Below are 22,689 nucleotides of genomic sequence, written 5' to 3'. Positions count from 1 at the left end.
GTCCAAAGTGACCCATATTTACCCAATAATACGAGGCTTTGAAAAGACCCATATCGAGTTGCAGCTAATGCTCCAGTGGGGCCGGGAGAGTGAAAGATGTTACCGGCCGAAACGGCTTGGGTTTCAGGGCCCTACGAACAAAAGGCAGTCCAGTCCTTGGAGAGAAAGGGAGAAAGAGGGGACGGGGGGCGATGGGGTGAGGGAGGGCGTGGAGTGTTAATGCACACAGTGAAACAGTAGCGTCGGAGGGGCACAAAGCGTCTGTTACAGAGGGATATTTTGTATGTGTGTGTGTCTTGTTTTATGATTGAAGGCAGTGTAAAGAGTCTGTTTTTGTAGGAAAGTGTGTCACACATTTTTTATGCATTTCTTGTTGTTGCACGTCCTAGGTGTTGTCAGTCCACTTAATTTGTCAGCATAGTCAAGTACAGTCATGTGAAAAGTGTCAAGTGTATCTTTCAGCTTTGTGAACTTCTGTAGCCGGTACTGTGTACGTACATGTACGTGGCTGGCCTTAACAGGAAGATGCGGATACAGCCGCTGAGTTAATGGAGCAGAACTGAACTAACCTCGGGTGTTAGGGGTGAGCAGAGGGCAGACGGGGTTGGCTTAAGAGAAGAGGGTTTGTGATGATGATACCCAAAGGTGATTTCACCTCATATCCTCCCTCCCCTCTCTACTTCCCACCCCTCCACCTCCACGCCTTTCCCTCTTCCTCCCTCTCCTTCATGTTCTCTTTCTGCTCTCTTGCTCTCTCTCCCCCTCTCCTCAGGGGCAGGCAGGTATAAAGTTACACAGAGCTCTCAGCTTTCTTGGAAGGAATGACCACATGAGTAGCTTGGGGATTAGATTAGCAGGAAGAGCAGACTTAGCCGGGCTGTAAATAGCCCACTTTTTTCACCATTAAAAAGGCCCAGTACAATATAATCAATAGATAGCACTCATCTGATGCAGGAAGCCATACGAGAAGACCTCCCTCAAGTGCTCTGAAGGACAGGCTACAGCAGCTTGGGCCTAATGAAGTTATTATTAATCACTGAGCCTCCTGTTTTGAACTTGTGTTGTTTCTCTAGTGGGTGATGAGTGGTCTTTGTGTGCAAGACCTGACTGACATCCCTCGCCGCTCCTCTGCTCACTTTCACTGTCCGTCATAAAACGTGACAAGGTCATCTCCTGCATGTAATATTCATAAATGTCACGCCTGCGAATCCACGATGGTTCAACTTTATTTTTCAGTTAAGGTTTTTTTTTATTGTGGTTGTTGTTTTTATTACAAGGAAGTGACCACAGTACCTTAGATAATCACAAAACACCAAAGCAAAAATATGATCTATTCAGCATGCATCCTCACAAACATCTTTTTTTCCTGCCTGTCTGTCTCTCTCTCACACACACGCGCGCCTCAGCTCTCTCAGCCGAGCCTCCCGACAGGTGTTGGGTTACTCTGTAAAGCAGCTTGAATGAGCACAGAAATCACAGAGGACTGTCTGTGCTCTTGATTCCGGTTTCACTTTGAAGTTTCCCCGGCTCACAGGAACAAGGGCCACGGAGCCAGACTCGTGTGAGGGCTTTAGACCTCTCTGATGCAGGACTATGATTTCTGCAGTGTGGGAGGGGGAGTGCAGGGGGGGAGGCGGTATTGATGGGCAAAGCTACATGTTGTCTCAGTTGTTGGGGGACTTTGCTTTTTTAGCTTTGTAGTTGGATGTTGCGAGAGAGCACTAGAGAAAATGTCGAGCCTCCCCCATCACCACTTTTTGATGGCACTTAATAGAGGAAGGATTAAAGTAGTTGGAGACACAGGTCCCCCCAAACAAACACATACTCCCCAGGTACACATGCATCTTTCACTGCGGGGATGAGATGTGGAGACTAAATTAACAGCTGAACTGTTTTTCTGTCTGTGCGCCGATGAGAAAATAAACAGTGACTTTTTGGCTTTGCTTAAGAACCTGAAAAGGGGCTTTGGCAGGACACATCTGTATGCACTTAAAAAATAAAAGACACATATAATACTTTAATAGAGCCATGTTGGAGAGGCTTTTAGGCATAAGGTGTTCCAGTGTTGGGGTACCGGTACGTCTGTCTCCGTTGATCTCATCAAAGGGCCAAAGTGTCCCGGAGAGCCAAAGAAAATAACTTCAAGTGTGGATTTAATGAAGAATAAACTTGCCCTCAAGTTACACTCACAGGAACTACTTCTTTGAAACCAGCTCTCAGGCTGCCAGTCAGTCACATTATTTACAAAATGCCTCAGTCCTGTTACTGACCACAGCTCTCTGTGTGTTCTCAGGTATCTGAACCACGTGCGGGCTGCCATGCCTCAGGACACAGCTGGAGGATACACGTCAGCTTTGGCGTGTCATCGAGCCATCCAGGATGCTTTCAGTGGGCTGTTCCCTCTAAAAGGATAAAGTGTTAACAGAAGCTCCTGGATAGAAATGTGACTATGGACTATTAATACTAAATACTGCCCTGCTACCCCATGGAGAGCTGTTGTGGTGGGTAGTAACCCGACTAATTTTTTGGTAAAAGTGTATTTGACTTTTTATATTTTGTTAGTTTTGTATTTTAATAAATCACAATGAACACTGAGTGTCTGCCCATCATTTTACAGGTTTATTTAAAAATCAACGACTCAGGACGTCACGTGTCAAATCCTGAATATAACGACATAATGGTAAAAACAAAGAGGGGTAAAGTTTTTGAACCAAAGCTGGCATCTTGACATTATTTCAGATAACAATAACCATCAACATCTGTAACAGATGCGACGATTAAACTCATACTTTCTCTTAAAAAACAAAAAAGAATTAGCTCCAAACTAAAATGTTTTACTCGTTGATAAGTTTTAAATTGAATCTGTAGTTTCCATACACTTCTGTCTCTTTGGGGCTGGTTCCACTGAAGGCTCTGTGGATACACAAAAAAAAAATCAGAAAATTGAACAAAATTTGAGTTGAGTTGGAAAACAGTGTGTGGCTTATGTGGTAGTAGATAAAAACATACCCACAGCACATACAATATAACAACGCTGACAGAGTAACTCTGTTTACATTAGTCCTGCATTTGAGGATTATTTTCTAGTAGAAAAAACGTTTGTCACATAACAAAACAATAATAACATATCCTAAAGACCTAAACTCAAAGGTCTGCCATATGTGATGCTGATCTGGGGAAAAATTTGAAGTCCTGATGTGACATGTACCATGTTTCAAGGCTACCAACTGTCATAACAAATATTTAAATATTCAAATGACTTGTTTTGTCTGATCTTTCGTCCTCACCAACGGGCTCTGATCTTCTATACATAGTTTTCATATTCACATTTGATGTTTGGTTTTCATACTAAAGTCATTATCATTTTATTACTGAATTCTACATGAACTCTCACCTGTCTGTTCATCGTTGCTGCTGAAGAGGACCTCCTTAGGGAGTGTAAATCTCACACACATCATATCTTTGTTGGGTGCTACATTACGCACAAAATGCACCGAGCATCTGTTCTCCAGGGGGAACCCGAGGCTGCGGGATGCCCTGTTCACCACGTCCGTGTCGGGGCTGTCCTCTTTAGAGAAGCCGTAGCAGTACACTGTGGGTAGGTTCTCATCACAGGGAGGCTCATGGTGCAGGAGGCCTCTGAATGCATCCAGAAACTCCAGAGCCAAGGCAGGCAGGTTCATCACCACATGTATGCTGCCTTTTCCCTTCAGCAGTGCAGGCAGCTCCTGCTTCACAGGTCCCTGGATGAAGGCTCTGCCGTCCATGTTAAACGTTCGCACTTTGCCGTCCACCTTGTTGATTTTGCAGTTATGCTGCAGCCATCGATAGGACTCGGGGTTGAGGTCGTTGGCCCACACGTTGGCGCCTGAGCGTGCGGCTGGGACGGCGAAGGGTCCGACACCGGCGAAGACATCAAACACGGTGTCACCACGTTTGGTGAGCTGCACCACGCGCTGGTGCTCCGTGCTCAGCCGGGAATTCCAGTACACACGAGAAAAGTCAAACTCGTACATCACCCCGTTTTCTTTCACCTGCAACACACATAAATGACTGATGAGCATCAGTGGGCTACTCAACAATTCTGTGGCTGCCCTCAATATATTTAAACATGTGAACTGGGCAATGCTATGTACATACTTTGTTAGTATTATTAACATGACATTATTGCATATTTGTTCCATAACTTACTTTGGCAACCATGTTCTCCTCACCAGCAAGCACCTCCATCTTGAAGTTGCGGTAAGTCGAGTTGATTATGTTTGTTTTATTGACCACACAGGTAACACCAGGGTTTTTGTCCATGATCACTTGGCCTATGAAGGAAGCAGCAGACAAGTTGTGGAAATTAGTATAACTCTAAACCTGATATTCATTTATCAACTGTGGTTGTCTTTGAGTTAGGGTGTGATTTAGGAATCAAGAATCAAGATCAATCAAGATGATCTCAAACGTAATATCCTTGATTCTATCTTAGATTTAAAATATCTGTATTTATTTGTATTAACATTAAAATACAGCAACAGTTCTAAATATATCAACTGACGATCCAAACTTTTGGAGAAGGAATGTGCACAAGGGCCTTGGGGAATTATGATCTTAGTTGATGCTGTTCTTTAGTGGCACATATCCTTACCAAAAATAGAAACGTATGATAGTATTCATTTTTTATTTTATTTTTTATAAGTGGTGGGCCAGATCATGGAGTCACTGAGGGGTTTGATCAGAATGAAAACGATGTGCTATATATGAAAAGCCATTAAAATGAGGGAACATCTTTTGGAGAAAGAGAGGTTTGTAGTAGAGGTGAGAGACGCTGAGATATTTGCATCTGCTTCTCACCTATGAGGTTCTTGTACGGGAGCTGGTGGTCCCTCAGGTTCATGTGTGCAATGTGTCCCACCCGGCTGAACCCCGAGGTCACGTCCTGCCCGAGAGGCAGCACGGCCTCCAGCACCTCTTCACTCTTAAGGTTGTCATAGGTCAGTAGCAGCTCGTGGGACTGCAGCTCCTCGGCGACGTCGAAAGACCTCAGGGCCTCAGCTTCAGCCTCGGAGAAGGAGCTCGTCGAGGAAACTCTGTGAGGGTCCAAAAGCACCAAGCGAAACTCACCGTTGTCCTCTGTATCGTGCAACACCCTGGTCATCCCTGGACGCTGGATGGTCGACTTTCTCAAGCTCTTTATCACTTTGTTTAAGACCCCAGTGGGCACCCGCAGAGCTGGGACTGTGATGGTCTGTGTGAAGGCCTCTTTGTCAAGAGACGTCATACCTCGGACCCCTGGAGGGGGCTGGTACAGTTTAGGCTCCATTGTGAGCTTCACAGCAAAGGCAGGACCGTCTGAGTCTGGGAGTGAGGCTGCAGGCCAAAGGCTCCGGTGGAGAGCAGCCGGTTTAAAGTTTCTGTGAGTGTGTGCAGATGTTAAGACTCTTCTGAGGAGCCTGAAATGGAAAAAAGAGAAGTGAAAACACACCGAACTGTAAAGCAAGCTCTAGCTTTAACACTAACTCAGCAACATAAAGCGTTAAAAGTGATAAGTATGGGAATATTATCGAGAAAATTCTCACTCGAGAGCTCAGACCTTGACATCCTCCGTTCTCAGGCACGCTTGGATTGTGTCATCGGTGTTGGACGAGAGCTGAGCGGTGATTGGTCAAACGGGCGGAGAGCTGACGCCTGATTGGGCGGTCTCGTCTCTGACGTTAAAAAGCGACGGAAAAGGGAGGCACGTGACGCGGAGTGGTCAACAACAACAGTCAGTAGCTGATAAGTGAAGAGTTAAAAAGAGCAGGCTTAAAAGCTGACTTAACGTCCAGCGGAGCGCGGCTGAACTGTGACACCGAGCAGCGAGGTTCTGTTCCGTGTAGTTTGTTCGGTTTGTCGAGTTCGCCGCAGCTGAAAATGAGTATTATTGGAAACACAAACACAGATTTATACCATGAATGCGCCGCCGGGGACATTGGAGACAACGAAACTGCTCCATTATTATCAAATGTAAGTATTAAAACCAACGACGTCACTTGTATCGTAAATCAATCTGAGTATATGAACTTTAGCCATGAAGTTGAAACAGTTGCTTTCCAGTTTGATTTCTGTTTTCTGTCAGCACTTTAGAGGAAAGTCCAAAATAAAACTGCCATTACTCCCTGGCAGTTCAATTATTATTTTTTTCCTCTGAGAATATATCTGGATTTGTATTTATGTCTTATGCAAATCGAAATTAAACTTATTTGTTATTTAAAAGGAAGACTCTCCTGCCATTCTCTATATAGGCTACAGTATATCCTGTAAGACATAGTTTCAAAGATGTGAATCATTTGATTTTAACAAAAAATGCCCATAAAACCAATACTAATTGCAATTTTTAGTAGCACGTTAAAATCATTGGCTGTCGGAAGCTTCCCAAAGTCCATATACTACACAGTTAAAGATATTGACAGAACCATCTGAACAGAACCATAACCAGCTCACTATGGGTCATAGAAACTCCTCCTATGGTTGTTAAAATTTCTGTGGAGGACAAAACCTTGGTATCTTCAGTGGTGACCCTATTATTGGTGATCTATGGCCCGATCAATAGATGTATTTAATGTATATTAATTATGTCATTTTCTCTTTTTTTGGAGTTGGTCCATTAAACCTATTCTAGTCATTGATTCTGTTCAGCTCCCACGAGTTTTGTTTGAGATTCAGAAAGGCTTATTTGAATTTAAATTAGCCTTGAGTGTGTTTATAAAGTGTTGTCAGTGCGTATTATCAGTTGCTCCATTATCCATCCATCTGTGGAGGATAATGGAACTTCCTCTTCCGTCTCTCTGAAGTTGAACAGAGGGGCAAGTTAGATAGATCAGGTTAAGAAGTGTAGGTTCAGAGAAAGGTGCCTCCATGATGTATTAATGAGTGATCTGACATAATGTTTGTGGGTGTCTAATACCCCAACTCATGATGAGATTTTTCAATATTCATTATGAAGTGATTAATTTACTCCTTTCATGACAGAGAAACACACTCAAGATAAAGAAGTGGGCTCAGTAGAAACGTCTTTGTACTTATTAGCTGACACATTGTACTTGATTAAACCACATATAATAGCACATGATGAATCCCATCACTGATCTGAAACCAAACCGTGTGAGACAAGCAGTGATTACTATTGCTAGCCTTGTTGTTTCACCCTTTCAGTACTCTGCTGGACTGGTGCATGCTGGGAAATGCCTCACCCCACTGTGGCCCTGAGTAGGAATAGGAACAATAATCTATATTAATGCTTTGATTTCTTGCTCTATTTACATATTGTTTTGCTAGTCACACTCTTGGTATTTAGAAGTGTGAAATCAGTTTAATTAGCAGCATTTTTTATTTTTCATGTATATATTTTAATCCATCTGGTGTCATAGTTTACCTCCTGTCTTTCTGTACTGTAACGCAGGGGGAATCAGATTCAGCAGCCCACAGGTCAATCTGAGCTTGTTGTGACACTGACACCAGAGTTGCCACTCGTTCTCTCCAGGATATCCCCTATTAAAGAGGTCAAGCAGTTTGGGCAGCTCCCCTTATCCTGAGCTCAGGCAGCTGTCCCACTGCGAGCCACTCAAATCCCACCCCATCCATTCCCATTTCCATTCCCTGATCCTACATGCCACTGCGGCGTTGTTTAATGACATCCATCATCAGCGCCGGCCAGTTGTTCTTAGTTTTGTCAGGTGCAATTCTCCTCAAGCTCTTACAAAAATAATCAGGTTCCCTTCTTCCTTCTTTCCTTTTGTCTTCCCACTCACCGTTTTACCTCTTTACCTGTCTGGTTATTTCGCTGTGTAACCATCTGTTTTTTTGTATGTATGCAGGGATCAGTGCAGACCAGGGCCAAAGGAGCTTCCTTCACCTCATCTGTGTTTAACCTGATGAATGCCATCATGGGCAGTGGCATACTGGGTCTAGCTTACGCTATGGCTAGCACTGGCATAGTTGGATTCTGGTGAAGCTGCTCTCATTACACCTTCTACCACAGTACTGTTTAAATATCTGACAGCTAAAAAAATACTGTAAAATTCAAATACACACTGATCTCTATCTTCCTCTCCAGTATTCTGTTGGTGCTAGTGTCTAGCCTGGCGGCGTTCTCTGTCCATCTCCTTCTGAAACTATGTGACCAAACAGGTGAGAAACTAATAAATGATCCCAGTCTAACTTTAGATGAGCACATCCCAATGACTTTATCCTGGAGTTCTTTACAGCTACACCCTGGCCTGCCCCCTCTCCTGCTTCACTCATGATTAAATCAGTGTGTAAGGAAGCTACCTTCCTTGTTGGCAGTTTAAGGAGCAGTTTTTCTCTGTGTTTGTTGTCTTTCTGTGCATCATCTGATTGCATTTGAAGCAGATAACGTTAAAATAATGGGTCAAAGGAGCCAAGAGAGGAGATAAAAAGAGATTACAAGGGGATGTTGACAATTTGGACCATCAGATTCAGGTTATTTGTTTTTGTTTTTAATCTTTGAGTAGTTGAATTCATTGCTTTGGATTCTCATAGGCATCAATTCATATGAAGATCTTGGAGGGAGAGCCTTGCGAAAACCAGGAAAAGTAAGTGTTGACTTTTGGATGAGTGTTCACTTAGCCTGTCAAAAAAGAAAAAGGAATTCAAAAACATGTACCTTTCAACATGACTAAGAAATATATTCACACCAACATTTTCAAAATTCTTTTTTTTAGTATCTGGTTGGAGTTGCCATTCTCATCCAAAATATCGGTGGTAAGTCCGTCTCAATTTCCCTGTACAGTTACACACATTTTTTCTGACACTTTGGATAAACTGATTTTGTGGTTTTTATGTTAGCAGAGTGGTGCTGAGTGCTGAGGGCCAGACTCCTTGTCAGTTTATTGTGGAGGCAGATAGCGACTCCTGCTGGAGATCCGATTGCCCTGTGCTGAGTTTAACTTCCCCCCTCCCTGTAAGGCTATTATCCGGATTCCCTGATAACCTTTGACTCTGTCACCGCTGCCCTCGCAGCCCCCTCCCCTGGGCCTGAAACCTGACTTTGTGTCTAATTGATCACTGATGGTAAACCCACTCCCCACTCTCTTGAGTGTTGAGTAACCTAATGGGACTCCTCCATTTACCCCCCCCCCCCCCCGCTTCCCTCTACTGCCATCCCTATCCGTCCCTCAGCCGCAACCACTGCTCTTCCAAGACAGCCGAGAGCTGAGGTGGTAGCTCCTCCGTAGTCATTAGTGGCACGACTGAGTGGATTATTGCCGTGGCCTCTGGTATGTTTGTGGTTTTCCCAGCATGGGGCAGTATGTGTAAGATTGCGAGAGCCAGCACTCCAGCGTGCATCTGTCTACACCCCGGGCCCCTTTTATAAGAGTGCAATTAGTCTCACTCTGGGTAAACATTCATCTGCACTGCCAAAGGCTGATGGGCCAATTGACCTTAATTACTGACCAGCTCAGAGCTGCTCTCACAGACCTACCACTCCCCTCACTCTAAATGAAACGAAAGTGGCTCTGTCCTCTGCTGAATACACTCGCTCACGATCCGCTGACCACACACACGGGGTTGACAGCAATTTTCCTTGAATTTTACATACGCGCTTATTATTAGAATATGTTTTCTTACCACTTGGCCAATATGATCCCTTTTCTTCACTCAAGGGCCTTTTTCCTTGTTTAGAGATGTAAGTATTATTCCTCCAGGAATTCCCATTAAAGTGTTGTTGTGCTTACAGTAACCAACTGCATGAAACTAAACCGTTGCGTCATGCCTGTTGTGTGATCCATTTGTGTGGTTGAAGAGAGTTTGATTTTTATGGTTCAGTTAAATTGTTGAATGAACTTTTGCAGTGAAACATTTTGGCTGAATCACTAAAGCAGCCGCTGCCTCATAATATCCCCTTATTGACAGATTTTAGTGCTTAGAAATGGCCTTAGTAATTCTCAGAGCGAGTGTCCTTGTGTCTGTGTGGGCTGGCGGGTTATTGAAGGAATTTTCTTTTATAAACAAATACAGGATCTGAGGGATTATGGTCTAGGCTTATTAAATGGCGAGTGCAAGACCTGCCCCGGGGGCAAGAAAGTCCCAGCTAACTCTGGCTATGCCTGGCTTCACAAATTTAAATCCCCTAAAATTATCTCCCTTCATGACTGACCACTCACTGCAGCTGAATCCCCGTTTTGGGCCAAACATGTTCCCCTCTCCCAGTGCAGTCCCCACCTCCTCTCTACCCTTTTCCCTCTCGAGTTCTTTTAGCTGATATGCCCCTCAAGAAGTGTGACCCCGATCCCTTCCCACACTGGCTGCCTGAGTGTTCAGGGAAGTATGCTCGAGTCTTTCAGATAATATCCTGTTTCCTAGGGAGGTGGAGAAGGGGGAGAAAAACCTGGATTAGCGTCAGAGATCATTATTGTTAGCATTCCTCCCCACTTGCACTTCTCCATCCTGGCTGCTACTCCTGGTCTCCAGCAACTGGAAGATCTGCATAATGTGTGTTCCTCTGTACCGAGGGCTTTGCTGATGATCCCTTTGAGCTGCCTGCCCCACCCATCTGCATTAACTCAGAGCCCCCCCCCCCCCCCCCCCCCCCCGCGCCTTCCATTTCCTTGTGCTGTAAAACGCACACACCGCCCACACGCAGCAATTTAGAATTACTTGTGGCATCTTACAGTCGGCTGCTGTGTTTATTATTTACTGGTTTTGGTAAGATTGTGTGCTCTGTTTAGTTTATTTGATTTGAAAAACACATTTTCTGAACCCCTCTTCCTTCCCTCCCCTCAGCCATGTCATCCTATTTGTTCATCTTGAAGTCAGAGCTTCCTACAACCATAAGCAGCTTCCAGAACCCAGACAACACAGGGTAGGTGTACAGCTCTGTCAGCTCCATCACCAAGGTTCAAAATCTGTCACATCTGCGGGAAGAACCAAATAATTATTTTTAATTTAGCTGAATTAAGATGACAACTGAGTCAGTCCTGTTCCCATGATGTTGTAGATTATACACTCTGGCTTTCAAATGTCCAAATTTGACACTTCTGCACCACAAAACTGGAGTTTGTCAAGTGGCAAAAACATATGAATAATGCAGGTTCACCAAACCACAGCACACTACTAATACTTTTTCTGTAAGCAATTGGAGGGGAACTTGCTCTGTGTTATATAGCGCATGAAACGCGCCCAGAGGAAATGTTTTAATGATCGAGGGCCATTCATCATCCGTCAGCAGAAGCCTGTGTGTCTTTCATTGGCCTACATGGATGAGCCCTCCTCGGCCAAGAATGTAACTTCTATCACTTTATTATTGGCCACACTGGTTGAAGCAAGAGTTGTAGCTGTGCTCAGCCCAATCCGTCAACATCAGAATCCTCCACACACAGCTGCTTTGTATTTGCGCTCTCCTTTCACCCCCAAATCTCTCGCACATGTTCCCCGGAATCAGACTGATACAAGGGGATATCAGTTTTGCCATTCTAATTACAGCTCACTGCTGAGGGAAACAAAACATTTCTGTTAATGAGTGGATTTGGGATGTGAACGGACAAACACTCAGTTCCATCAAAGTCGAAAATAAACGAGTTGCTTTATGTTAAAATGCGTTTCCTTTTTTTCAGGCTCATTTGTCGAAACACGGCAGAGTGAAAACACAGTTGTTCTCATCTGCTCTAATAGAGTGTGTATCCTGTTAAAGTTCCTCCGGTCTTGTCGAGCTGCGGGTTTGGGTTTTTGTTGCATTCATCCAGATTTTATGCTGATCTTGAAGACTATCTGGAGATTGACTCGTTGGAAGTCATACTCCAAACTTAACTGAGAGCTATCCTGCATCTTGTTATACCGTAAAATGTTCCTCATTTCATGGGTCTTCTCTGTATCCTGCGCCTTTGCAGTAAGCCCTGAGCCTCCGGAAAATGGATCCTAGTGGTGGTTGAGATTATTTTTTTTATTTTATTTTTTTTTAAATTTACGTCCCTGTGTCTGCATAACAGTATGTTAAAGTGGAGAAGGGGGTTCGAAAAGCTGCAGTCCAGTGCTTCTAACAGCTAAACTTAGGTTAGTGTAGAAATGATTGGACAAGAGAGAGTGGAGGTCAGAGCAGAGGTCTCGCCAACATCCAGTTACAGGGCAGAAACGGTGTAGACGCAGAGACAAATCCATCAGCGCCTATGGAAACGCCACAGCTGTGAAACTGCCAAACAGGGGTCAGTGGGTGTTGATGTGGTTGGAGCAGGTGCTGCTGACTGTGGGAGCCCCATAAAAAGTGGTGGAGCCAGTCCCCCATGACCCCACGCTGCGGTCCAACATACAGCAGCACCAGGCAGCACCCTTCCCATCCGACCCCAGCCCCAACGGAGCCAGCATGCCTTCCACATGTGTCACCTCGAGCACTGCCCCTCCTCCTCTTGCTCCCCAATCCTGAATAAACCGTCAAGGCTATCCCTCAGCAAAGGAAAATATTATTCCCCTTCTCCAAAAACCCGGCAAGTGAAATGTGGTCTCATCTGACGGAGCAACGCGACGTTTGCATGTGAATTACATAATTGTTATGGTTTGCGAGAGCTAAAGCCCTTAATTCATACCACATGATGAATCTGTCGCTCTTTATTTGAGCACGAAATGGAGACAAATTTCCAGAGCCAGTAAAATTTAAGGAACAGAGGATTCATCTCTGCCATCCCCTGACATTTCAGAGGCAGGGAGACTGTGGTGAGAAACTTTGCTTGATCCAACAAAGGCCTTTAATAGTTTGTGACCTCTCTTTTTTTTCCAGAAATGCCTGGTACGATGATGGCAGGTTGCTTCTGATCCTATTCACACTCTGTATTGTTCTACCCTTGTCAATATTGCCAAAAATTGGTAAGTTAATATAAATAGCATCTTTTGATGCTGACTTATTCAAACCATTGTTTCTTACCTAATATGTCTCTGACTGTTACAGGCTTCCTGGGATACACCAGTAGCATCGCTTTCTTCTTCATGCTGTACTTTGCAGTAGTGGTGAGTTTTAATATTCCCCTTCCAAAACCATGTTTTTATGTATGTCAACCCTTCTGCTATCAACCTATCATGCTGCCTTGTCTTCAGGTAATGGTCAAGAAATGGTCCATCCCCTGCCCACTGCCTCTCAATGTGACTTCAGGAGCCTTTCAGGTAACAACAATCCCCCATTTCCTTGTCTGCTGGTCCACGTGCACACAAACACAGGTCTGAGGTAGGTAGTCTGGAGCAGACGGTCACGGCCACAGGATTAGGACGAAAACCTGAAGGATTGAGTTTACTGATTGGGTCAGCTCTGGCTGATGAGGACCAGAGAAGCATGTAGAGCACTGTGTATGGTGACTGATGCCGGTCCTGAGGGGAAGGAAGTGCAGGTGACCTCGCCTGTGCCTGGAAGTGAACTCTGACCCACAAGAATTATGCAGGCCTTACTAAACGTCAGACCTTGCATCGGTTAATTGTTTTCCTTTTAGCCCCAAAGCCAGACAGTGGAATTTAGCTGCATGTTTCTCCCATTTGCATCAGCACTGCAGAAGTCGTCTCCTTTCAGAAATAACATGTTCCCTCTTCTCTCTTTGTTTCTCCAGGTATCGAATTCCACTGACTCAGAGTGTACGCCCAAACTCTTTGTCTTCTCCAGCGAGGTACGTACATAAAACTAGTGTTTTCTTTGCACCGCACATGCAGAACCTGAAAGATGGCAGTGACAGGCTGTTGAAAGAAGCTCTTTTCTTGACTCCTGTGACAAGTCACACTCCTAACCTATGAAGGATGGGCTTCATACTGTATGTAAGGAACTCAAACATACGATGCAGCTGCCCCTCACATGTACAGTATGTTACAAATAAAGGCCAAATATACATGTGGCATGCAGAATTACACAAAGCACATGTCGGTTCCAGTTCTTCAAACACGACTTGATGCTGTTTAGACACAAGATCCATTAGGGAAATAGATATGGATACAAACAAGATATGCATATTTACATTCATGTGAGTCAATTCTTTTCAGGAAAGCTAACACAATGCAACCCAGATGGTAATCACTACTACGCAAACTTTACCTCGACCCACATGCCCCCTCACTCCCTGTCTTAACAGAGCTAGATGATCATTTGTTACGACTGTGTATTGCAGAGCGCCTACGCAATCCCCACCATGGCCTTCTCCTTCCTGTGCCACACAGCTATCCTGCCGATCTACTGTGAACTGGACCGGTCAGCACTTCACTCTTAGCTTTACCTTTACGTCCACTTAAATTTGAACCCTGCTGCATTTATTGTCCGATGTATGATAATTATTATGTGTAATGGATATCTAATTATGTCTTTCAGACCTACTAAGGCCAGGATGCAGAATGTTACTAATGTCAGTATTAGCCTCAGCTTCATGGTTTACCTCGTTTCTGCACTGTTTGGCTACCTCACCTTCTTCGGTAAGCCTGCGGGGACACACATCGCTGAGTGAAAGACACTTACCACTGTTGCTACTTTTTAAAACGCTGTTGTATCTGTTCACTTCTCACTCTTCTCCCATCTCCTTGTCATAGCAAATGTGAAGTCTGAGTTGTTGATTGGCTATGATGCGTACATGCCGCGCGACATTATGGTGATGACGGTTCGGCTGGCCATCCTCCTCTCTGTGTTGCTGACTGTACCACTTATTCATTTCCCCGTGAGTACACACTGGCTTTATAATATTAATTTTAGACATGCAAAAACTATTTTAATCGTTTTTCCCCTTTTTAAACAAACCTTAAAAAATTTTATTTATGTATTTATGTATATGTTATGCATCTTGGAAAAGAAAATACTAACCCTTTTGCCCAGTGGGGCACCCATAATTTAAGCCTTTGATGTATAAACAAATAATGACTGTTAATATAATATAATAAAACACAGGAGTAATGATGTAAAATATGTCTTTAGGTGAATTATTTGGTTTGAATGAGCTTTATTATTGTGTATCCTCCAGGCCCGTAAGGCGTTGATCTTGCTGCTCTGTGGAGGACGTCCTTTCTCATGGCTGATCCACATCATTGCCACTATGTCCATCCTGGGTGTGGTGCTGATGCTGGCCATCTTTGTCCCTGATATCAGAAATGTGTTTGGAGTAATAGGTATGTGATGTTTAAGAAAATTATGTAAATAGACTGGTTTGTTTTGTTAGATATTATGTTCTTAATAAATCATACAAGTAATCTTTAGTTTTTTTTATACACAGAGTAACTGTGACTTTTTGAATATTATAATCTGTTTCCAACTCCTGCAGACTATAAAAGCAGCCATGATCTCAGCAAAGATGTCAGTATTCTACAATTATTGATCGTGGAGGGCTAAAATCCCAGTATCTGCTCATACATAATTAAAAGTGCAGTCCTGCTGAAACAGTTTGTGAAGCCGCTATCATCAGACACAGAGCAAGTTGTCTGTGCAATTCAAAGTTTTTTTTCTTTTTCTTCTCCAGGATCGACAACATCTAGCTCTCTGTTGTTTATTTTCCCTGGAATCTTCTACCTTAAGATCAGCAGACAACCCCTCAGTTCCTTTGACTCCATTGGGGTAAAAACACACTCAGTATATGTTTTAATTACTGTTAAGATCAAGCTAACAAACACTGTGGGCCAGTTTACTCACTGACCACATTGCTTACATTTTTTGTTAATTTTGTATTTTTCCCGTTTAAGAGATGATGCCAGCTGTTTTGTTTGTGCTCTTTATGTTTCCAGGCTATACTGTTGATGGTCTTTGGCTTCATTATGGGAATCACCAGCTTTTCGGTCATCGTTATCACATGGGCACAGAGCTCTTAACCCCCTCTCTCCTTCCAAATCAAGCACTAGAGCAAACCCTAACCCTAACGTGCCAAAGAATCTGAGTACTGGACCTATTCTTACTGATTCGTACTGATCAGCATCACCTCAGGCAGATTATTTCTAGTAGAGTTGTTCTCCAGTGTTTTTTTCTGTATTTATATATCAAAAACACTGACCAAACGTAGTATGTATGAGCCAAAACAAAAACATAGAATTTTCCTGTTGTACTCACAAATTTTTCAGGTCTTTTCTAAATGTTGACATTAATACCCACTTCTGGTTAAAACTTTGTATTTTTAATCTACCTAAAACAAAAGATTACTGTGTCAGAAAAATCCAAGAACGTGTCAAGCAATTTGCCCATTGTCTTTTAAAAATTTTTTATTGTAATCTTCTTATAGCCATTGTTTTGTTCTGTGTGGATGATCATGCACCTTATCTATACAATCAAACGTGAAAAATGTTTCTGACCAAGTCTGTGTCAATTTTATTGCTCTCTTAAAAATGTTGTTCTTGACACATTCACATTTTTAGTATATCAAAGTGACTAATTTACATTCCCTGATTTCTGATCAGTGTAAAAGTTGTTTTGATTTTAATCACTTTATTGTTTTTGCATTTGTATTTGAATCTTTTTGTCTTTTAATCCATGTGTCGATTTGACACTCCACTTACAGTAAAAACCTCAGGTTGATATGATTCTGCTGCTACTTTGTATGCTTTAATGAATTTGTTTTTGTATGGAGCAGTTAACTCCAATGTATTCCACGTGGTGGTGGTGGTGGTAGTAATGTAAAATATTGTAATTCTTCATATTACTGGCATTTAATAAAAGGGAGATTGTCAGCTGCTTCATTTAACCACTAAAAAATGTCTTTATCAGTGTTGTGGACAGCTCTTTGGTCTATCTTGTCATATTAATGGCTGTGTGTTTGATTGACAGATGCAGTATTGACACTGAGACCCACTCCTCAGTGTTGTGATGTGGGTTCAGCCTGTAGCTAATGAAAACCACATGCTCAGTACGTTTCCAATCATGATGCTGTTTAGATTGTCTTCATGCTGCCTCTGGAGCCCATGTCCACCCAACTGCTGCTTTTAATCTAAGGAATTAGGCAGACTGGCCCACCACCCTGCCAGAAAGTAGAGGCTGCCCACTCTTCACGCCCCTTAAAGGAGGTTCCCCAGTTCAGGAAATATCCCCGGCCTCCATCTCCTGCTCTGAAGAAGGCACAACAAGCACCACAACCACCATCAACACCATGGGTTTAAATGTGAGTTTAGCGGCCGGTGAGTTTAAGTACCCTTTACTTTACTTCAATATATCAATGTAAAAAATACTCAACTACATGCCCTCCATTCAAAGTAAAAGTACAGAAGTATTATATGCAAAATGTACAACATTTTAAAACACACACACACATATATATATATAAGATATTATTAAATTGGTAAAACTGATGCATCTGTCGTTAAGAAGCATGCTTCTATTGTGTAAGTGTGACTAGCTTTAACTTCTTTACATTGTTTGGTAGTTCAGTGGGAACCCTCCAGACCCAACCCCTGAAGGACCCTGAGATGATTAATGGGGTGGGAACAATCAACAAACCTCTGATACACAAGTTAATAAGTATATATCATATATCATATATATTTTCTTTTGTGAAATTTGACCTTTTTGAACAGTTATTTAAACAATGCATTGTATTATATAAGTAAGTAAGTATAATTTGTAGATGTTAAGCACTTCCAGCAACCAATCAGCTGTCTGTCACAATAACTGTCAAAACACTTGGCTAGATAGATAAGAAACTCTGATACCTGGTTTCTCCTCAGCTAATTTCAATGTAGCACAAGTTTACCACCTAGTGTCAGATTGTGCTCACAGCAGCACACATATTCCTCATTTCATTGACATTCCTCTTTTGGTTTATAGAAAGCCTAACTAGGAAGAGATAACCAGATGCTCCAGTTTTATCATGTGTTGGAAACATGCATGTTAACACAGACCAGGGCTGTTTTTATGGAGGTCTAACTGAGGCATGAGTCCTCTGCCCGGGGTGGAGTGTTTTTGTTTAGTTAAACTCACTCACACCCTGGGCCCATGTCCAGCAGTATGACAACACCATCTCCCAGGGTTAAAGGATGGAAAGAGGCGGAGGAATGATGGTGGGCTGAAATTAAACCCCCGTTGGCAGCCTCTGCTCTTGTATTGTTTTAAGAGGTGTTGGCTGTGTTCTTTGAAAATCATTTTCTGTTGTTGGAAATCAGGATTTTTGAGGAACAGCTGGGTCTGATACAAATGTCCATACCTTGACCTTTTGACATAAGGATTAGATCAGTGATTCACAACCAGGCTCCTTGTGGGGTACTGTGGGACTAAATTAAACTAATCTAATTAAGCAAAAAACAAAAAAAGGTGATTAATCAAAAGAAATGGATAAATTGTTGAAATTCTTAGTTAAAAGTGGGCCGATAATTGAAGAGATGAAATATTTATGTTACCTACAAGCAATGGATAAATTGTTGAAATAAGCCAAAAGTAGGCTAATAGATAAACCGCTGAAATTGCTACAAATGAAGTGGTCAGTGGAAAAAGTAGTTGGCAAATTGATAGCTGTTTGATACAGCAAACTAAAACTAATGAATGTAATTCATAAGAAGTTCGCTAGGCGGTGAAGAAACAGTGGAAATAGCTAAAAGTCCGATGGATAGATGTTTAATGTGTACGCTTATTTGCCCTCCAAGTGGTAGTGGTCAGGGCTGTAGCACCAAATTCTGGGCCCTAAACATGAGCAGTCTTTGTGCCCAACAGTCTAAATTGTTCAGTTTCACTTTGTGGTGTGGTGTGGTCGGCAGACAGCGGAGTCAGTGCAGTATTCCACTTCCTGTTTGTATTTCAAAAACAACATCAGAGCAACAGGCACCTCACGGGTAGTGGACATCAGAGCAGGGCTGAGAACGGGCACATCTGCTTTCTGTTCACCCGCATCACCTTGTTGAACGGTCATTGGTTCTCCAAGGGTCTCTGCACATTTGAATTTTAATGTCGGCTGGCATGATGAGTGGTTTTGTTAGTCATGGTGGTGCACTGCAACTCAGCAAATGCCATCAATACACAAGTGTCATCACTGATGGAGTGCTCTCCAAATTCCTCTTTCCTTCCAGTCTCTCCTTTCCCTCCGCCCGACATCACTGCGTGCCGCTTTTCTGTTTTTAATCGATTTCCATGCTCTATCAGTAAACATGCTCTTGTGTCACAGTAAGAGCATTCCTTGCTCTTGCCTTGAGGACTCTTTTTCAGGCAGCAGATGCTCTGGTCACAGTAGAATTTAATCTTTTTGCACTCAAAATTGTTCAGAAGGGTCCCACAAATAAGTAGCCTACAAACTTCCAATTAAGAAATTTCAGCTAACAGGGCATGTTTGCAACAGGAAGAAAGGAAAGTTATCTTAGAAAACAACATCTCAATAAGCTGTGCTTATCTTCACTTGTCTTTATTTTTAACATCATGAGACTTGACATTGTCACCTACTTCTGCTTTTTAGCCATTGTGTCTCTAGACAAGTGAAGTCCCTCTCCTTACCTCCATTCCAAATGTAAGATAACCACAGTTTGCATTCCCTTGAATAGGGACTCTTGAAAGAGCCTTCAGGGTAAGAATTCCACAATCTGGTTCAACACAATAGCGGTAACACAACAAAAAGAAAAATAGACTTGACTTCAAGATCGCTGTTGCCACAGTCTCTGAGAGATCATAAACCATGGAGAGAAAATGACAGAGATTTGAATTGTCAGGGCAGAAATCAAGGTCAAGAGTGAAATACGCCTTCTGTAAATAAACAAGACAGCCTCTGTGATGTTTAAGAAGTATTGGAGAGCGTAGTTATTTTGTCAGATGATGAGCAGGGGTAGCGAGGGAGGAAGGGTATAGATAGAGGCCCAGTGGTCAGCAGCGCAACATGGGGTTCAGTGTTTTTTGAGGTGGCGAGTGGGGGTGAGCTTGTCTCTCTGCGATCCCATCAGCCCTCGGCTGAGCTCTTAATGCGGCCCTGACGCCTTGCTGGCGCAGGGGCCATGCTGCCTCACATCTGGAGCCAATTACCCTGGAGGGTCTGTGATAGAATCCCCTCCACCACCACCACCACCACCCCCCTGCAAGCTCTGCTCCACTGTCCAACACTGCTCAGACCACTCTCACTGTTACATTCCTCCAGTTTTCACAACACCACCTTTTACTTTTGTCTGGCCCTCTCTCCCCTTCTTTCCTCCTCTGCCTTACAAAATAAAACACATTCACCAAACTCACCAGCATTGCCAGGCTGTTTTTATCTAATCAGCTGATAAAAAGAATATCATACAGTAATGATGGCTTTGGGATCTAAGACACTGAGCTTGTAATATCAATGTTCCCTGTTCCTAATAAAGGCAATATGGAAAAACTGCATTGGAGCAGGATGTGGGGCTCAGTGTAGATGACGACCAGCGTGCAACATCCTTGACCTCGACCATGCATCATCTGTTAGTACCTGACATGCGCTGATTGAATGTAAAATGACACACTAATCAAGGAGGTTCTGCGCAATGTAAAAATGGAACAACTGAGTTTCTCTCTTGAAGAGGTCTGTAAAGACGATGCATTCAACATGGACACCTCTCATAGACTCATGCCTGACAGGTGACTGTTATAGAGTAATTTTGAATTGTATTTCTATCATTACTTAGGAGTTTCAGGTTTTTTTCTCTTTAGACACATTCTCTCCTCATATTACTTAAATTTTTTATGTGAGCTGTGTATTGTTCTGTTTTGTTTTGTTACCAGGGGCTGTGGCAGGGCAGAGTTGTGCTTCAGCCTTTCATTTGTCTTTATTGTACACAAACATCATATACTGTTGATGTTAAATAAAAATATATAAAATGGTCAACCCTTGAAAAATATATATCACAACAAGCAAAACTTGATACAAAGTCATTTGGCCTCACCACTACATCTTGGTATAATTTCTGCCGTCCTAAGTTGTGTTTTCCTGTGGCAGAGCACTGGCAGTAAACACCACTTGTGAATAAAGCAAGTTTAGTGCCACATCAGCTTTTACAGGTGTGATTTATGGAGTGCCAGGCCTTCTACACAGTACAGCCCTGTGTGTGTGTGTGTGTGTGTGTGTGTGTGTGTGTGTGTGTGTGTGTGTGTGTGTGTGTGTGTGTGTGTGTGTGTGTGTGTGTGTGTGTGTGTGTGTGTGTGTGTGTGTGTGTGTGTGTGTGTGTGTGTGTGTGTGTGTGTGTGTGTGTGTGTGTGTGTGTGTGTGTGTGTGCGTGTGTGTGCGTGTGCGTGTGTGTATTGGGAGGGTCTACTACGAATCATGCCCAGTATAGCATGTATGTGGCCTTACCTTAGGAGAGTTTGGGGTGTTGTGGTTGGGGGGTTAGTTCTGGTGTTTGGGCCTAGTGGCTGAGGGATGTAACTGAAATTGTGGTGGTGCAGGAGGTGTGGTGGGGAGGTATATCGACCCTGTAGGACTTCTCTCACCAGGGTCAAAGGAGTCTGTAACGGTTTTGCCGTATCTGGGCCCTACTCTCCTTATTCCCCACTGGCCTGTTTGGCACCGATGCTATGGTTCATTAGCTGCAGCTATAGGGTGTACCTGGGCAGGGAGCCAGAGGATTAAGCTGTCCTGGGTTACACGGACATAAATTGGAGTATAGACTGTGAAGTGAACTTGGAAAACTCTACAGGTGGCTGAAATTAAGTCGTATACAGAGAATCAGTCCACTCTGAAATATGGGAGGCTTTTGGTAGCTGGGCTTGTGCTTGTGTGCAATAAAATGTTGGCATTTTGAGAAGATATACGTCAGAAGCATTGAATGTATTCATGACCCGTGTGAGTATCCAAAGCATGCGCATGTCTGTTTGTGTACACTAAACACAAGTACCCCTCAAGTCTGTACTCTCAGTGAGGTGTCTGTTATGGAGTCTACCGTAATGTCAAGTTTCCCCATGGGTGCATAACTCAAGATTTGGCTAGGACAGAAAGAAAGTTAGACGGGCGTGAGGAGAGAGGGATGCAGGGAAAAGAGCCATATAGTTGATAGACAAGGAGAAATGGGAGTGGGGGGGGGCTCCAGTAGAACAAAGGAACAAAACAAATCATCCTTGATCGTAAAGATGTCAGCTCTGGCTCCGGGGTGAAACGAGAGAGAGAGAAAGTAAAATATAAAGACTTTTAAAGTCACCCTAACAGAGAGGCAAAACAGAGAGGAAGAAAGGGCTAGAGGGCGAGGAGAGGAAAATTAGTCTTGTTCTGCCCTCTGCTGGACAGCACAGTGTCTTAACTTCATGCGGAAGGAGCTTTACTGAAAGAGGAAAACAATCACCTAAATGTCACTTTTGATTTTTTGTGATTTTTTTTTTCTCACTGTCCACACACAGAAATACCATTAAAAAACGCCTTGACCCCAAGGCAGCTGGAGTGAGTATATACCAGCATCTTAACTCCTGTCATTCAATGGGATCTGCAGCATGAATTTCCGGTGCAGAACGTTGTACCTTAACCCACCAGCTCTGTCAGAAAGTTTCAAGCCTTTGCCACTGAGAGCTGAGAAGTGTGCTCACACTCTCTACTTTGGGGCAAACCACTGTCTGTCTGCTTCACCGGCCCTTTCCGCTCAGTAAGGTCACGTCTGAGAGGTTGTTTACAAGACAGTCTGTATCCCAGGGATGTGTAGGATCTGGGACCTGGGCTCTTTATTTATACCAGCTGGAGCAGGGAGATGTGGAGCGCTGACATTTGGCAGAGTGGGGTGAGAGGTCAAGTCTAACACCAATAAAGTGGTGACTTTGATCGTTGCATTTATGGATGTAGCAGGCAGAGCGCCCTCAGAGAGAGAGAGAGA

At 43.3% G+C, this 22,689-nt stretch overlaps 3 protein-coding genes across 9 annotated transcripts in view; 2 read left to right on the top strand and 1 right to left on the bottom strand.

Annotated features, from left to right (window-relative positions):
• Positions 1-2,595, top strand: part of mnat1 (MNAT1 component of CDK activating kinase) — a 58,542-nt gene extending 55,947 nt beyond the window's left edge. For all 6 annotated transcript variants that reach the window (XM_047337551.1, XM_047337550.1, XM_047337552.1 and 3 more), the window contains one exon: positions 2,294-2,595. In XM_047337551.1, coding sequence (XP_047193507.1) covers positions 2,294-2,414 — 121 coding nt within the window. In that variant the 3' untranslated portion in view covers positions 2,415-2,595. The remainder of the gene's footprint in view (positions 1-2,293) is intronic.
• A 1-nt stretch (position 2,596) lies between these two features.
• On the bottom strand, positions 2,597-5,721 carry trmt5 (tRNA methyltransferase 5). 2 transcript variants are annotated; one of them, XM_035609722.2, is made up of 5 exons: positions 5,568-5,721; positions 4,843-5,441; positions 4,192-4,316; positions 3,395-4,034; positions 2,597-2,913 (listed from the first exon to the last, which is right to left on the bottom strand). In XM_035609722.2, exons 2-5 carry the CDS (start codon positions 5,309-5,311, stop codon positions 2,852-2,854), a joined length of 1,296 nt encoding a protein of 431 aa, XP_035465615.2. In that variant the 5' UTR covers positions 5,312-5,441; positions 5,568-5,721; the 3' UTR covers positions 2,597-2,851. The 2 variants fall into 2 exon arrangements, with proteins under 2 accessions (XP_035465615.2, XP_035465614.2); XM_035609721.2 differs by having other exon boundaries at positions 5,582-5,686.
• A 25-nt stretch (positions 5,722-5,746) lies between these two features.
• Positions 5,747-16,719, top strand: slc38a6 (solute carrier family 38 member 6). Its single transcript, XM_035609723.2, has 16 exons — positions 5,747-5,994; positions 7,845-7,975; positions 8,084-8,157; positions 8,530-8,582; positions 8,712-8,751; positions 10,774-10,852; positions 12,758-12,843; positions 12,926-12,984; positions 13,072-13,137; positions 13,572-13,628; positions 14,121-14,200; positions 14,318-14,418; positions 14,533-14,657; positions 14,958-15,102; positions 15,450-15,544; positions 15,712-16,719. Exons 1-16 carry the CDS (start codon positions 5,902-5,904, stop codon positions 15,793-15,795), a joined length of 1,368 nt encoding a protein of 455 aa, XP_035465616.2. The 5' UTR covers positions 5,747-5,901; the 3' UTR covers positions 15,796-16,719.
• The last annotated feature ends 5,970 nt before the right edge of the window (positions 16,720-22,689 follow it).

The sequence above is a fragment of the Scophthalmus maximus genome, chromosome 15 (assembly GCF_022379125.1).
Source record: "Scophthalmus maximus strain ysfricsl-2021 chromosome 15, ASM2237912v1, whole genome shotgun sequence".
In the NCBI taxonomy this organism is placed as follows: Eukaryota; Metazoa; Chordata; class Actinopteri; order Pleuronectiformes; family Scophthalmidae; genus Scophthalmus; species Scophthalmus maximus.
This window is presented reverse-complemented; position numbering and strand designations above follow the sequence as displayed.

Bases quoted from the DNA above. Each gene is read 5' to 3' on its own strand.
- trmt5 (XM_035609721.2), bottom strand. The intron at 4,317-4,842 runs GTGAGAAGCAGA...CTTCCTTCATAG, and splicing joins CCCGTACAAGAACCTCATAG to GCCAAGTGATCATGGACAAA. The intron at 4,035-4,191 runs GTAAGTTATGGA...TGTGTGTTGCAG, and splicing joins AGGAGAACATGGTTGCCAAA to GTGAAAGAAAACGGGGTGAT.
- slc38a6 (XM_035609723.2), top strand. From the start codon at position 5,902: ATGAGTATTATTGGAAACACAAACACAGATTTATACCATGAATGCGCC. The intron at 8,158-8,529 runs GTGAGAAACTAA...GGATTCTCATAG, and splicing joins GAAACTATGTGACCAAACAG to GCATCAATTCATATGAAGAT. The intron at 14,419-14,532 runs GTAAGCCTGCGG...TCCTTGTCATAG, and splicing joins TGGCTACCTCACCTTCTTCG to CAAATGTGAAGTCTGAGTTG.